General features: G+C 42.2%; 1 protein-coding gene across 4 annotated transcripts in view; it reads left to right on the top strand.

The window, feature by feature from the left end:
* Nucleotides 1-17,493, top strand: part of LOC310823887 (NLR family member X1-like) — a 168,794-nt gene that overhangs the window by 115,838 nt on the left and 35,463 nt on the right. Inside the window, exon 14 of one of the 4 annotated variants that reach the window (XR_014554985.1) lies at nucleotides 6,175-6,257. The exons of 2 other annotated variants lie outside the window; for them this stretch is intronic. Coding sequence is in view for 1 of the 2 variants with exons in the window: in XM_083696805.1 (XP_083552931.1) it covers nucleotides 6,175-6,734 (560 nt within the window). In the remaining variant the exon portion in view is untranslated. Of the gene's footprint in view, nucleotides 1-6,174; nucleotides 6,749-17,493 lie in introns of those variants that run through there. One more of the 4 variants, XM_083696805.1, reaches the window with a different exon arrangement.

The following is a 17,493-nucleotide window of genomic DNA, read 5'->3' as shown; positions in this document are numbered from 1 at the left end:
AACTACACACAACAAACCTACACACTACACACTACACCCTACACACTAGACACTGGGAGAGGGAACATCTGTACATCCAACATCTCAGTGAAAACACACCACTATCCAACTGCATCATGTTATGATCCATCATCTTTGAGCCTTTGGTGTTCAGTGTGATCTCCCTGAGACTAGTTTACACAGGGTCACTGAACAGCCCTCATACCCAACCCAAAACCCTGGGTAGAGGGGCTCAGTGAATGTGGAGTGGAATGTGTGCAGGAGGGTCCGTGTGTCAGAGGAGACGCTGTAGAAGGACACAGTGCCGGCCGGCCAGTCCAGATACACTCCTACTCTGTGGGAGCCAGAGGAGGGGACAGGTATGACAGTGGTCTTATAATTGTGCCAGGCGAAGTAACTGTCATCAGAGCAGAACAGACTCCAGGACTTGTCATTGAATCCCAACCCACAGTCATGACCCCTTCCTCTCCTGCTGATTCCTTTATATGTCACTCCTATATAAGTCCACCCCCAACTCCACTCTACCTCCCAGTAACGGCAGCCAGTCAGACCCTCTCTACACAGCACCTGTTCCCAGTAGTCAAATCTCTCTGGTTGATCAGGATACGGCTGCTCCTTTCTCCTCCATGTCACCTTTCTGTTCTCCTCAGACAGAGAGAGGATTCTGTGTGCTGTGTTTGGGTCCAGTGTGAGCTCACAGGCATCTGATTGAGAGGGCAAAAATAATCATCAAATAAATACAACTGAATAAATTCCAATATTCACAATGTGATCTTGTTATGGCAACATTCTTTTTTTCACAAAATATTACTTATTAATTGAAAATGTTTTACAAGGGATACAACTAATTCACTAATATTTTAGATTTACATATTAATACAATACTGGGGCTCTGTTTGAACTCTGCTGTACCCTGGTTCTTGAGTAATATCACAGTCCTATTCTCTACAGCGTTGGTGACTTACATTTGATCAGCCCACGTTTGAGCCTGCACTCTCCACCATGGTCCACACTATATCAACCACAGAAGAACCCACAATGGTTGAATGACACACTCACAATCATGTGGAAAATAGATACAGTGCATTAATCTCATTGATACGTCCAGCCACATATTCGGCCTTTACCTGAGTGTCTGTAGTTTACAGAGTGGATCTTTCTGTACAGCAGAGAGCAGCGCCAGTCCTGAGTCTCCTGGGTGATTGTAGCTGAGGTCCAGCTCTCTCAGGTGGGAGGGATTAGACCTCAGAGCTGAAGCCAGAGAAACACAGCCTTCCTCTGGGACTCCACAGCCTGACAACCTGGGGAAATAGTGTCACTCCATCAGATATCAAGAATCTGATTATTCCTCTCTAATGTACATGTGCAGCTTTAAATCCTCTTCATTTGGCAGTTGAAAGGCCACATATGAATGAGAAATACAAATAAATCATGCAGCCAAACGATCACTGTGGTGCAAGAATTCATGAGTGAGACTTATAGTTGCTCTCAACAGGGGAGCAAGCAACCATGGATACATTTGTAGTCACTGGATTTCTACGTCTGGTATAATGTATTTGCTAGCTATTGGGTTAGTACAGTGTTGTATAGTCCCATGAGCTGATCTAAGGCCAGGTATGTCAGGATTTCAGGAGAGTAAAGTTATTCAGACAGTGCAGACAGAACAGCCCCCCCTGCCACCACACACACACGCACACGCACACGCACACACACACACACACACACACACACACACACACACACAAAAAACACACACACAAACACAAACACACACATTATATAGTAATTGATTGGAAGATAATGTACATTGTCTGTCTCAATTATTGACCCTTTCTGTGCAAGTATCATTGATTCCAAAGAATGATAATGTAACACACACTTAGGAATGAGGCGTCTGGCAACAAGAATAGTCTCAGACCTCACCTCAGTGTCTGAAGTTGACAGTGTGGACTCCCCAGTCCAGCAGAGAGCAGCTTCACCCCCCCGTCACCTAGATCATTATGACTGAGGTCCAGCTCTCTCAGGTGGCAGGAGTCTGAGCTGAGAGCTGAGGCCAACGCTTCACAGCATCTCTCTGTGAGGTGACATCCATTCAGCCTGAATGAGGAATACAAATAAATACATGAAGCCAAACGATCACTGTGGGGCATTATGATAAGAATTCATGAGTGAGAGTTACAGTTGCGGAAGCAACAGGGGAGCAATTAACCATGGATACATTTGAAGTCACTGGATTTCTACGTCTGGTATAATGAATTTGCTAGCTATTGGGTTAGTGCAGTATTGTGTAGTCCCATGAGCTGATCTAAGGCCAGGTGGGTCAGTATTTGAGGAGGGCAAACATATTCAGAGAGTGCAGACAGAGCAGCCCCCCCTCCCACCACACACACACACACACACACACACACACACACACACACACACACACACACACACACACAGTAATTGATTGGAAGATAATGTACATTGTCTGTCTCAATCATTGAGCCTTTCTGTGCAACTAACATTGATTCCATCGAATTAAAATGTAACCGACAATTAGGAATGATGTGTCTGACAACAAGAATAGTCTGAGACCTCACCTCAGTGTCTGTAGTTGACAGTGTGGACTCCCCAGTACAGCAGAGAGCAGCTTCACCCCCCCGTCACCTAGATCATTATTACTGAAGTCCAGCTCTCTCAGGTGGCAGGAGTCTGAGCTGAGAGCTGAGGCCAACGCTTCACAGCATCTCTTTGTGAGGTGACATCCATTCAGCCTGAATGAGGAATACAAATAAATACATGCAGCCAAAAGATCACTGTGGTGCATTATGATAAGAATTCATGAGTGAGAGTTACAGTTGCTCTCAACAGGGCAGCAATTAACCATGGATACATTTGTAGTGACTGGATTTCTATGTCTGGTATCATGTATTTGCTTGCTATTGGGTTAGTGCAGTATTGTGGAGTCCCATGAGCTGATCTAAGGCCAGGTGGGTCAGGATTTGAGGAGGGCAAACATATTCAGATAGTGCAGACAGAGCAGCCCCCCCTCCCACCACACACACACACACACACACACACACACACACACACACACACACACACAGTAATTGATTGGAAGATAATGTAAATTGTCTTTCTCAATCAATGAGCCTTTCTGTTCAAGTATCATTGATTCCATTGAATTATAATGTAACAGACACTTAGGAATGATGTGTCTGACAACAAGAATAGTCTCAGACCTCACCTCAGTGTCTGTAGTTGACAGTGTGGATTCCCCAGTCCAGCAGAGAGCAGCTTCACCCCCCCGTCACCTAGATCATTATTACTGAGGTCCAGCTCTCTCAGGTGGCAGGAGTCTGAGCTGAGAGCTGAGGCCAACGCTTCACAGCATCTCTCTGTGAGGTGACATCCATTCAGCCTGAATGAGGAATACAAATAAATACATGCAGCCAAACCATCACTGTGGTGCAAGAATTCATGAGTGAGAGTTATAGTTGCTCTCTACAGGGGAGCAAGCAACCATGGATACATTTGTAGTCAATGGATTTCTACGTCTGGTATCATGTATTTGCTAGCTATTGGTTTAGTGCAGTATTGAGTAGTCCCATGAGCTGATCTAAGGCCAGGTGGGTCAGGATTTGAGGAGGGCAAACATATTCAGAGAGTGAAGACAGAGCAGCCCCCCCTGTCACCATACAGACACACACACACACACACACACACACACACACACACACACACACACAGACACACAGTAATTGATTGGAAGATAATGTACATTGTCTGTCTCAATTATTGAGCCTTTCTGTGCAAGTATCATTGATTCCATAGAATGATAATGTAACAGACACTTAGGAATGATGTGTCTGACAACAAGAATAGTCTGAGACCTCACCTCAGTGTCTGTAGTTGACAGTGTGGACTCCCCAGTCCAGCAGAGAGCAGCTTCACCCCCCCGTCACCTAGATCATTATTACTGAGGTCCAGCTCTCTCAGGTGGCAGGAGTCTGAGCTGAGAGCTGAGGCCAACGCTTCACAGCATCTCTCTGTGAGGTGACATCCATTCAGCCTGAATGAGGAATACAAATAAATACATGCAGCCAAACCATCACTGTGGTGCAAGAATTCATGAGTGAGAGTTATAGTTGCTCTCTACAGGGGAGCAAGCAACCATGGATACATTTGTAGTCAATGGATTTCTACGTCTGGTATCATGTATTTGCTAGCTATTGGTTTAGTGCAGTATTGAGTAGTCCCATGAGCTGATCTAAGGCCAGGTGGGTCAGGATTTGAGGAGGGCAAACATATTCAGAGAGTGAAGACAGAGCAGCCCCCCCTGTCACCATACAGACACACACACACACACACACACACACACACACACACACACACACACAGACACACAGTAATTGATTGGAAGATAATGTACATTGTCTGTCTCAATTATTGAGCCTTTCTGTGCAAGTATCATTGATTCCATAGAATGATAATGTAACAGACACTTAGGAATGATGTGTCTGACAACAAGAATAGTCTGAGACCTCACCTCAGTGTCTGTAGTTGACAGTGTGGACTCCCCAGTCCAGCAGAGAGCAGCTTCACCCCCCCCGTCACCTAGATCATTATTACTGAGGTCCAGCTCTCTCAGGTGGCAGGAGTCTGAGCTGAGAGCTGAGGCCAACGCTTCACAGTATCTCTTTGTGAGGTGACATCCATTCAGCCTGAATGAGGAATACAAAAAAATACATGCAGCCACATCAGCGAGGACCTCACCTGGACACTTAACACCACTCAGCTGGTTAAGAAGGCCCAACAGCGGCTGTACTTTCTGAGGAGGCTGAGGAAGTTTGGCATGTCGCCCAAGATCCTCAGCAACTTCTACAGCTGCATTGTTGAGAGCATCCTAACTAGCTGTATCACTGTGTGGTATGGCAGCACTACTGCTATGGACCGCAGACGCCTGTAGAGAGTGGTGAAGACTGCTGAGAAAATCACCAGGACTCCACTGCCCTCTCTGCAGAGCATCTACCACCGCAGAGTCCACAGGAGAGCCGCCTCCATCCTCAAGGACCCCACCCACCCCCAGCTCGGACTGTTCACACTTCTACCCTCAGGCCGGAGGTACAGAAGTGTTAAATGCAGGACCACCCGACTGAAGAACTCCTTCTTTCCCACTGCCATCAGACTCCTAAACAACCCATAGGAGATTAATATAACCGTACTACCTCAATAACTGAACTTTCCAGTTTGCATTATTGCACTGCTACATTTGCACTGTTTTATTATTATTATTGCTGCTATTTTATTTTATGCCTTAAATTTTGCTGTCTTGTACATTTGTTTAGTATATATTGTATATTCTTTAGTATTGTATATTTTTACATTGGTTGGCATTCTGCGGACAGCAAAGCAAGAATTTCGTTGTACAGTGAAACATCTTTTCTGCTGTGCATATGATAATAAACACTTTGAATCTTGAATCTTGAATCTTCAACTGCTAAATGAAGAGGATTTAAAGCTGCACATGTACATTAGAGACGAATAATCAGATTCTTGATATCAGATGGAGTGACACTATTTCCCCAGGTTGTCATTCTGTGGAGTCCCAGAGGAAGGCTGTGTTTCTCTGGCTTCAGCTCTGAGGTCTAAGCCCTCCCACCTGAGAGAGCTGGACCTCAGCTACAATCACCCAGGAGACTCAGGACTGGCGCTGCTCTTTGCTGTACAGAAAGATCCACTCTGTAAACTACAGACACTCAGGTAAAGGCTGAATATGTGGCTGGACGTATCAATGAGATGAATGCACAGTATCTATTTTCCACATGATTGTGAGTGTGTCATTCAACCTATGTGTGTTCTTCTGTGGTTGATATAGTGTGGACCATGGTGGAGAGTGCAGGCTCAAACCTGGGATGATCAAATGTAAGTCACCAACGCTGTCGAGAATAGGACTGTGATATTATTCAAGAACCAGGGTACAGCAGAGTTCAAACAGAGCACCAGTATTGTATTCATATGTACATCTAAAATATTAGTAAATGTGAATTAGTTGTTTCCCTTGTAAAACATTTTAAATTAATAAGTCATATTTTGTGAAAAAATGAATGTTGCCATAACAAGATCACATTGTGAATATTGTAATTTATTCAATTGTATTAATTTGATGATTATTTTTGCACTCTCAATCAGATGCCTGTGAGCTCACACTGGACCCAAACACAGCACACAGACGCCTCTCTCTGTCTGAGGAGAACAGAAAGGTGACATGTGGGAGAGAGGAGCAGCCGTATCCTGATCACCCAGAGAGATTTGAGCACTATGCACAGGTGCTGTGTAGAGAGGGTCTGACTGGGCGCCGTTACTGGGAGGTAGAGAGGAGTGGGGGAGTGGCTGATATAGGAGTGACATATAAAGGAATCAGCAGGAGAGGAGGGGGTAATGACTGTAGGTTGGGATTAAATGACAAGTCCTGGAGTCTGTACTGCTCTGATGACAGATACTCCGCCTGGCACAATAAGAAGATGACTGACATACCTGTCCCCTCCTCTGGCTCCCACAGAGTAGGAGTGTATCTGGACTGGCCGGCCGGCACTCTGTCCTTCTACAGGGTCTCCTCTGACACACGGACCCTCCTGCACACATTCCACTCCACATTCACTGAGCCGCTCTACCCAGGGATTGGGTTTTGGCTTTTGTATGTAGGCTCTTCAGTGACCCTGTGTAAACTAGTCTCAGGGAGATCACACTGAACACCAAAGGCTCAAAGATGACGGATCATAACATGATGCAGTTGGACAGTGGTGTGTTTTCACTGAGATGTTGGATGTACCGATGTTCCCTCTCCCAGTGTGTAGGGTGTAGTGTATAGTGTGTAGGGTGTAGTGTGGAGGGTGTAGGGTGTACTGAAAATATATATTATTAAATTAAATGCTTCTGATAGTGAAATAGACTGTAATTGAGTGACAAAAAACAGAAGCTTACATGTTTTTTAGTTTTTTTTATGGAAATGCAACTGACAGTGAAACAATCCAGATGAATGATTAGATGATCAAATCAGACTGATGATGAACTCTGAGAATAACACAGGAGAGAGTGTCTGTATGTATATAAGAGTTGGTTAGATTGGGTGTTTGAGTTGTGATGCTGGATTACGTTGCTGTGTGTAAGATAGTATGGTCAATTTCCATAGAAAATAAAGATTCCTAATTCCACAAAGGAAAGGCAGAGAGAGAATTAAGAGCAGGATGGCCAGTGATTGATTTGTGAAGGGAGAGTAGTGGAGATGTTTATACTTATAATAGGAGGGGAAACCAGGCCGCGACGCGATGTAGGAGATTAATGATATTGGTGATATAAGTGATTTGTAAATGAGGGAGGTAACCTAGATTTGAAACTATAAATGGCGGTCTGAAAGGACAACGAAAAACCCCTTTGCAAACGTGTTTACTTTTATTACTTGTGAATAAAAGTCTCTGAATAAAGCATCAGCTCTAGTCTTTGCCATTTTTTATGTTCAAGTTGCAATCACAGTCAATCACACTGTTACTGTATGAACTAGCTACAGTCAACCACACTGCTACTGTATGAACTAGCTATAGTCAATCACACTCCTACTGTATAAACTAGCTTCAGTCAATCACAATGCTACTGTATGAAATAGCTACAGTCAATCACACTGCTACTGTATGAAATAGCTACAGTCAATCACAATGTTACTGTATGAAATAGCTACAGTCAATCACACTGCTACTGTATGAAATAGCTACAGTCAATCACACTGCTACTGTATAAACTAGCTTCAGTCAATCACAATGCTACTGTATGAAATAGCTACAGTCAATCACACTGCTACTGTATGAAATAGCTACAGTCAATCACACTCCTACTGTATAAACTAGCTTCAGTCAATCACAATGCTACTGTATGAAATAGCTACAGTCAATCACACTGCTACTGTATAAACTAGCTTCAGTCAATCACAATGCTACTGTATGAACTAGCTACAGTCAATCACACTGCTACTGTATGAACTAGCTACAGTCAATCACACTGCTACAGTCAATCACAATGCTACTGTATGAACTAGCTACAGTCAATCACACTGCTACAGTCAATCACACTGCTACTGTGTGAACTAGCTACAGTCAATCACACTGCTACTGTATGAAATAGCTACAGTCAATCACACTGCTACTGTATAAACTAGCTTCAGTCAATCACAATGCTACTGTATGAACTAGCTACAGTCAATCACACTGCTACTGTGTTTACTAGCTACAGTCAATCACACTGCTACTGTATAAACTAGCTACAGTCAATCACACTGCTACTGTATGAACTAGCTACAGTCAATCACACTGCATCTGTATGAACTAGCTACAGTCAATCACACTGCTACTGTATAAACTAGCTACAGTCAATCACACTGCTACTGTATGAACTAGCTACAGTCAATCACACTGCTACTATATGAAATAGCTACAGTCCCAATGCTACTGTATGAACTAGCTACAGTCAATCACACTGCTTCTGTATGAACTAGCTACAATCAATCACACTGCTACTGTATGAAATAGCTACAGTCCCAATGCTACTGTATAAACTAGCTACAGTCAATCACACTGCTTCTGTATGAACTAGCTACAATCAATCACACTGCTACTGTATGAAATAGCTACAGTCCCAATGCTACACTATATGAACTAGCTACAGTCAATCACACTGCTACTGTATGAACTAGCTACAGTCAACCACATTGCTACTGTATGAACTAGCTACATCAATCACACTTCATCTGTAGGAACTAGCTACAGTCAATCACACTGCTACTGTATAAACTAGCTACAGTCAATCACACTGCTACTGTATGAACTAGCTACAGTCAATCACACTGCTACTGTCTGAAATAGCTACAGTCCCAATGCTACACTATATGAACTAGCTACAGTCAATCACACTGCTACTGTATGAACTAGCTACATTCCCAATGCTGCACTATATGAACTAGCTACAGCCAATCACACTGCTACTGTATGAACTAGCTACATTCCCAATGCTGCACTATATGAACTAGCTACAGCCAATCACACTGCTACTGTATGAACTAGCTACAGTCAATCACACTGCTACTGTATGAACTAGCTACAGTCAACCACACTGCTCCTGTATCAACTAGCTACAGTCCCAATGATACACTATATTAACTAGCGACTGTAGCTATTTCATACAGAGGCAGTGTGACTGACTATCATACTACTGTATGAACTAGCGACAGTCAATCACACTGCTACTGTATGAACTAGCTACAGTCAATCATACTGCTACAGTCAATCACAATGCTACTGTATGAACTAGCTACAGTCAATCACACTGCTACAGTCAATCACACTGCTACTGTGTGAACTAGCTACAGTCAATCACACTGCTACTGTATGAAATAGCTACAGTCAATCACACTGCTACTGTATAAACTAGCTTCAGTCAATCACAATGCTACTGTATGAACTAGCTACAGTCAATCACACTGCTACTGTGTTTACTAGCTACAGTCAATCACACTGCTACTGTATAAACTAGCTACAGTCAATCACACTGCTACTGTATGAACTAGCTACAGTCAATCACACTGCTACTGTCTGAAATAGCTACAGTCCCAATGCTACACTATATGAACTAGCTACAGTCAATCACACTGCTACTGTGTTTACTAGCTACAGTCAATCACACTGCTACTGTATAAACTAGCTACAGTCAATCACACTGCTACTGTATGAACTAGCTACAGTCAATCACACTGCATCTGTATGAACTAGCTACAGTCAATCACACTGCTACTGTATAAACTAGCTACAGTCAATCACACTGCTACTATATGAAATAGCTACAGTCCCAATGCTACTGTATGAACTAGCTACAGTCAATCACACTGCTACTGTATGAACTAGCTACAGTCAATCACACTTCTACTGTATCAACTAGCTACAGTCCCAATGATACACTATATTAACTAGCGACTGTAGCTATTTCATACAGTAGCAGTGTGACTGACTATCGCTAGAACTAGCTACAATTACATGACTACTGTATGAACTAGCTACAGTCAATCACACTGCTACTGTATGAACTAGCTACAGGCATTCACAATGCTACTGTATGAACTAGCTACAGTCAATCACACTGCTACTGTATGAAATAGCTACAGTCATTCACAATGATACTGTATAAACTAGCTACAGTCAATCACACTGCTACTGTATGAACTAGCTACAGTCAATCACACTGCTACTGTATGAACTAGCTAAAATCAATCACACTGCTACTGTATGAAATAGCTACAGTCCCAATGCTACACTATATGAACTAGCTACAGTCAATCACATTGCTACTGTATGAACTAGCTACAGTCCCAATGATACACTATATTAACTAGCTACAGTCAATCACACTGCTACTGTATGAAATAGCTACAGTCAATCACACTGCTACTGTATGAACTAGCTACAGTCAATCACAATGCTACTATATGAACTAGCTACAGTCAATCACATTGCTACTGTATGAACTAGCTACATTCCCAATGCTACTGTATGAACTATCTACAGTCATTCACACTGTTACTGTATGAACTCGCTACAGTCAGTCACACTGTTACTGTATGAACTAGCTACAGTCAATCATACTGGTACTGTATGAACTAGCTACAGTCAATCACACTGCTACTGTATGACTAGCTACAGTCAATCACAATGCTACTGTATGAACTAGCTACTGTCCCAATGCTACACTATATTAACTAGCGACTGTAGCTATTTCATACAGTAGCAGTGTGACTGACTATCGCTAGAACTAGCTACAATTACATGACTACTGCATGAACTAGCTACAGTCAATCACACTGCTACTGTATGAAATAGCTACAGTCAATCACACTGCTACTGTATGAACTAGCTACAGTCAATCACAATGCTACTATATGAACTAGCTACAGTCAATCACACTGCTACTGTATGAACTAGCTACATTCCCAATGCTACTGTATGAACTATCTACAGTCAATCACACTGTTACTGTATGAACTACCTACAGTCAATCACACTGTTACTGTATGAACTAGCTACAGTCAATCACACTGGTACTGTATGAACTAGCTACAGTCAATCACACTGCTACTGTATGACTAGCTACAGTCAATCACAATGCTACTGTATGAACTAGCTACTGTCCCAATGCTACACTATATAAACTAGCTACAGTTAATCACACTGCTACTGTATGAACTAGCTACAGTCAACCACACTGCTACTGTATCAACTAGCTACAGTCCCAATGATACACTAGCGACTGTAGCTTTTTCATACAGTAGCAGTGTGACTGACTATCGCTAGAACTAGCTACAATCACATGACTACTGTATGAACTAACAACAGTCAATCACACTGCTACTGTATGAACTAGTTACAGTCAATCACACTGCTACTGTATAAACCAGCTACAGTCAATCACACTGCTACTGTATGAATTAGCTACCGTCCCAATGCTACACTATATGAACTAGCTACAGTCAATCACACTGCTACTGTATGAACTAGTTACAGTCAATCACACTGCTACTGTATCAACTAGCTACAGTCAATCACACTGCTATTGTATGAATTAGCTACAGTCCCAATGCTACTGTATCAACTAGCTACAGTCAATCACACTGCTACTGTATGAATTAGCTACAGTCCCAATGCTACTGTATGAACTAGCTACAGTCAATCACATTGCTACTGTATAAACTAGCTACAGTCAATCACACTGCTACTGTATAAACTAGCTACAGTCAATCACACTGCTACTGTATGAACTAGCTACAGTCAATCACACTGCTACTGTATGAACTAGCTACAGTCAATCACACTGCTATTGTATGAATTAGCTACAGTCCCAATGCTACTGTATCAACTAGCTACAGTCAATCACACTGCTACTGTATGAATTAGCTACAGTCCCAATGCTACTGTATGAACTAGCTACAGTCAATCACATTGCTACTGTATAAACTAGCTACAGTCAATCACACTGCTACTGTATAAACTAGCTACAGTCAATCACACTGCTACTGTATGAACTAGCTACAGTCAATCACACTGCTACTGTATGAACTAGCTACAGTCAATCACACTGCTATTGTCTTACGTGTCTCCAACATGTCTCACTTGTCTCGTACTTGTGTCACTTATTGTCTTGTCATTGCACTACTGCTTATTTGTATTATGTGTATTTTGTATGCTGCATTGTCATGGAATCAAGCCTAAGAATTTTACTCCCTGCACTTGTGTATGGGACGCAATAAACTTGAAACTTGTAACAGTAATGCCTTTTTTGTTGTAACTACCTGCTTGATAGTCAATATTTTAGATTACGGTCTCTAGCGGTTGTGAATGAACATTGTCAGCAACGACACACTGACTTATATTTGTGAGGTAGTTCAAGAACCACTGACAAGCATTCTGATCCAAATCTATTTAAGACAGTCGACTCACTAACAGTGAATGATCCACTGGATCAAAAGCTTTTGATAGATCATTAAACAAGGCAGCACAATGCTGCTTTTTATCAAGGGCACAGACAATATCATTGATTACAAAGAATGTTGCTGAAATAATCCTGTCTCCTGGTCTAAAGCCTGATTGAAATGCTTAGTTTAGACTTCACTACCCATAAGGCCTGCTGTAGTTCAGACTTCACTACCCATAAGGCCTGCTGTAGTTTAGACTTCACTACCCATAAGGCCTGTTGTAGTTTAGACTTCACTACCCATAAGGCCTGCTGTAGTTTAGACTTTACTACCCATAAGGCCTGTTGTAGTTTAGACTTCACTACCCATAAGGCCTGCTGTAGTTTAGATTAGATTCAACTTTATTGTCATTGTGCAGAGTACAAGTACAGAGACAACGAAATGCAGTTAGCAGAAAAGTGCAGTGTGATAAAAAAAAAAAATTAAAAAAAAGAGAAAGGAGGATTGTAAAGAAATATTTGATACATGTTTATAATTGGAATGCATAGGTTCAGGTTTGAAATGCATTAGTATTATTATTATTTAATTGCATATTATTGCGATGTGCAAATGTTTAAGAACAGTCAGAAACTGATGTTTTGTTAGGTACAAGGAAGGAACGCGTTTTTATTTATTCTTTTGAAGGAAGGGAAGATGTGTTGTTATCATAGTACATGATAATGGTTCCGCCCTATGCTGTTGTACCCGGACTGAGGGACCGCAGGTAAAACCTACGATGCTTGAATGTACAGATGAACGTCGTGGAATAAAGCCAGTAAAAGAAACCCTGCCCGTTCATTCCTAGTTAGGAATACAAATAAAACACAAACATAACAGTAGTGAGAGTCGATGTGGAGTTATCTTGAGCCGAGCTCTCAGCCCACCTCGGCGATGTATGCGCGCCGCCATCTTGGTACACGCCCTCCCTGCGTGATTGGTGGATTTGGTAGCAGGCTAGGTTGAGTCGCTCAGACGCTGCCTTTTGATTGGTCGATTCGCACGTCCGTCTTCTTCGCTACACGTGTTGTCGGTATTTACAAACATTTCAGTGACAGTGACATGCGCGCGACGCATGCGCGCCGCCATCTTGGTTTTGATATCCAGTGGAGTATGTTCCATGTTAACGTAGTAGGGTTATCCAATGGAGTAGGCTGCATGCTAACGTTGCATTCATAGCCGGTGGAGTATGCTAAATGCTATTGTTGTATTCTTATCCAGTGAAGTAGGCTACATGCTAATATTAGCACTGCATCGCGCGCATGTCACTGAAATGTTTGTCAATACCGACAACACGTGTAGCGAAGAAGACGGACGTGCGAATCGACCAATCAAAAGGCAGCGTCTGAGTGACTCAAACTAGCCTGCTACCAAATCCACCAATCAGGCAGGGAGGGCGTGTACCAAGATGGCGGCGCGCATACATCGCGAAGCCCGCTGTCTCGCTGAATTAGTGGCTATTTCCTTGTTTATTTCAAGTATTCTCGCTAAAAACAGTTTAGCGTCCATATCGTACAGCCGACGACAACTTCTGGACATCGGCTCCGGCATTCCAGACATCTTTTATCGACGCAATACCCTGAGATTAGAGCAGAACAGCGGGACCAGCTGACTCCGCTACACCGACCGGGATGGAAAACCCAGCCGAGGGAGCCGAGGTGGGCTGAGAGCTCGGCTCAAGATAACATCCACATCGACTCTCACTACCTCGTCTTTTCTCCTCACCGATGTTCCTTCCCTGGATGAGACAAGATGGATGAACTGCGGCTGCGGATCTCACGGAAACCTGGCCCAACAGCGAGGGACCCGACAACGCTACCGAGGCGCTACGTCCTCCGAGCAGACAGAACAGCGGGGGGGGGGGGGGGGGGGACTCCGGGTCAGACCAGAGGTGGAGGTTTGTGCATCGATGTGAACAAGACGTGGTCATAATGCACATATCCTTAGGTTTTTCTTTGAATACTACTGTTAATACACTGTACGTACTGTACATAGCTGTTTATACTGTTCATACTGCGTTCCATATTTATTCTGCTATTTACTCTAATGTTACTGTTCATACATATATACTGCTTATACTGCATTGTCCATACAGCTCATATGCTGCTTACACTGTTCATACTGCATTCTATTTATTCTGGTTATAATGCTACTGCTAATTCATATACTGCTACTGCACTGATATACTGAACTACCTGTATATACTGCTTACACTGCACTACTTATACTATACTGCACTATTTATACTATACTGCACTACAAGACTGCTCATATACTGAACTACCTGTATATACTGTTCACACTGCACTTTTCTGCTAACTGCATTTCGTTGTCTCTGTACTTGTACTCTGCACAATGACAATAAAGTTGAATCTAATCTAAACTACAACAGGCCTTATGGGTAGTGAAGTCTAAACTACAACAGGCCTTATGGGTAGTGAAGTCTGAACTACAACAGGCCTTATGGGTAGTAAAGTCTAAACTACAGCAGGCCTTATGGGTAGTAAAGTCTAAACTACGACAGGCCTTATGGGTAGTAAAGTCTAACCTGCAACAGGCCTTATGGGTAGTGAAGTCTAAACTACAACAGGCCTTATGGGTAGTAAAGTCTAAACTAAGCATTTCAATCAGGCTTTAGACTGTGTGATTGACTGTAGCTAGATCATACAGTAGCAGTGTGATTGACTGTAGCTAGTTCATACAGTAGCAGTGTGATTGACTGTAGCTAGTTCATACAGTAGCAGTATGATTGACTGTAGCTAGTTCATACAGTAGCAGTGTGATTGACTGTAGCTAGTTCATACAGTAGCAGTGTGATTGACTGTAGCTAGTTCATACAGTAGCAGTGTGTTGACTGTATAATAAGATAAGTTAGAGATATACATGAGGGAAGTATTTACTTCTTTATTTATTCACTTAATTGTATCTTTCCTACCCTGATTTTAGATGGAGAGGATATATTTCTTAAGCACTTATTATTTTTCTTTACTTAATTATTTATTCACTTAATTGTATCTTTCCTACTCTGATTTTAGATGGGGAGCATATATTTCTTAAGCACTTATTTATTTATATATTTATATTCCTATATATTCCTTTATATATGTTTTCCTGTATGCCTAACCTTAACCCTAACCCTAACCCTGAACCTTAACCCTAACCCTAACCCTAACCTTAACCCTGAACCTTAACCCTAACCCTAACCCTGAACCTTAACCCTAACCCTAACCCTAACCCTAACCCTGAACCTTAACCCTAACCCTAACCCTGAACCTTAACCCTAACCCTAACCCTAACCCTGAACTGTGTCTGCCTGCATATCGTCTCTCAACGGCACCACAGACCTGCCTACAGCATCACTTCCTGTAGTTGTTTTCATCTGTCACTCCCTTCCTGCAGTTTCCTCTCTCAATAACTCATCAGAAACACTTCCTGAACCCACAGTTAGATCGTCACCTCGTCTGTCTTCAGTCAAGCTCCTGACTTTGTTCTTGAAAGCTCATCACCTCAAGACCAGAGAAACCAGTAGACTTCTAGAACACCAGTTTAACAGAGACCAGCCTACGAGAACCAGGGTACATCATCAAGTACATCAACCAGGTACGTTTCTGTTTTTATGTGGACTTTTTGCTATTTAAGCTGATGGTGGTTCATACTTCATATTGTATATGTTGTACATGAGGAGAATAACACACAGTCAGACCTGCAATTCTCTGAAGTCAACCTTTTGTGATATTTAAGCTGATTGTGTTTGATCATAGTTGAGTTTCCTGGGTCAGGGTCAGAGCAGAGATACTCAATACTGTGTGATGGATTCAGATTCTTTACCTTCATCCTGAAGTGTGCACTAGTACCTATTGTTTATGTCGGGATGTCAAAAAACTGGTACTTTATTTTCTATAAAAATTGTGGTCTTTGGTAGTGGTCATACACATACATCCTAGCACCGTGTTCAAAAGAAAGAGACAAGTTTGGGAGAACAGAGCGTACTTGGCAGTGAATTGTTACGTCCTGATTCACCTCATTTGGGCGTTGGCTGTGGCATCAAACCTCCAAACTCAAGTCTTCTTCTCATCTGGATTTATTGAAAATGAGGAGGATGTTTCTAATTTTATTTGGACCTTTTGTGATTGTTTTGCTGATTTGATTACTTATTAATTCATCTTATTATTTAATTTGACCTAAATTATTCATTACTGCATTGCATTAGTCAATGAAAATCAATGACATCCCTGCAGCCCCTCTTTTAAAGACTAAAATACTTTATCTAATTAGTTTTTATCTCCCTGTGTTTCTGTAGTCTCTTTCCCTTTTAATTGTTTATTCTCTCTGTGAAGGACATTGTGTTAAAGTGTTTATGAAGTGTGCTGTACAAGTAAAGTCTGATTGATTTAATGTAAATGTTGTCGTGTACATGAGGAGAAAACCACACAGTCAGCCCTGCAATTCTCAGAAGTCACATGTAGCAACAGGAAACCCCCCACCCCCTCACCATTTCTAGGCCCCATTTCCTCATAGGGCCTGACCTACATTCAGAGAAACGTCATAGTTGAGGCTGATGGAACTGAGTTTACTGGGTCAGAGTCAGAGATACTCTGTGTGATTCAGATTCTTGACCCTTCATCCTGAAGTGTACACTCGTTACCTATATTGATGTTGGGATGTCAGAAACACGGCTTTGTGAAGCAGCAGAACAGCTGAGATGAGGGGCTACTTGAAACACCTAGAATGACTAAAACTTAGAATGTACCGTATAATGGTTGTTTGTTGTTATGTGCATCGTCTTTTCCCACCGGGTAGGAGAGTTTTTGGAAGAACTGAATTCCTTTTTTTTTTTTTTCACCCAAGCCACGTATTTGATTGGTATGACGTGTTGCGAGGCATCCCTCATTTCAAACAAGTTTTGTAGCTATTTTCTTTAAAAGGATTTTTTGAAAATGAGGAGAAAAATCAATGACATCCCTGCAGCC

The sequence above is a fragment of the Argentina silus genome (genome assembly GCF_951799395.1).
Source record: "Argentina silus genome assembly, chromosome: Y".
NCBI lineage: Eukaryota > Metazoa > Chordata > Actinopteri > Argentiniformes > Argentinidae > Argentina > Argentina silus.
The sequence above is the reverse complement of the archived record's forward strand: the minus strand, read 5'-3'. Positions and strand labels throughout refer to the sequence as shown.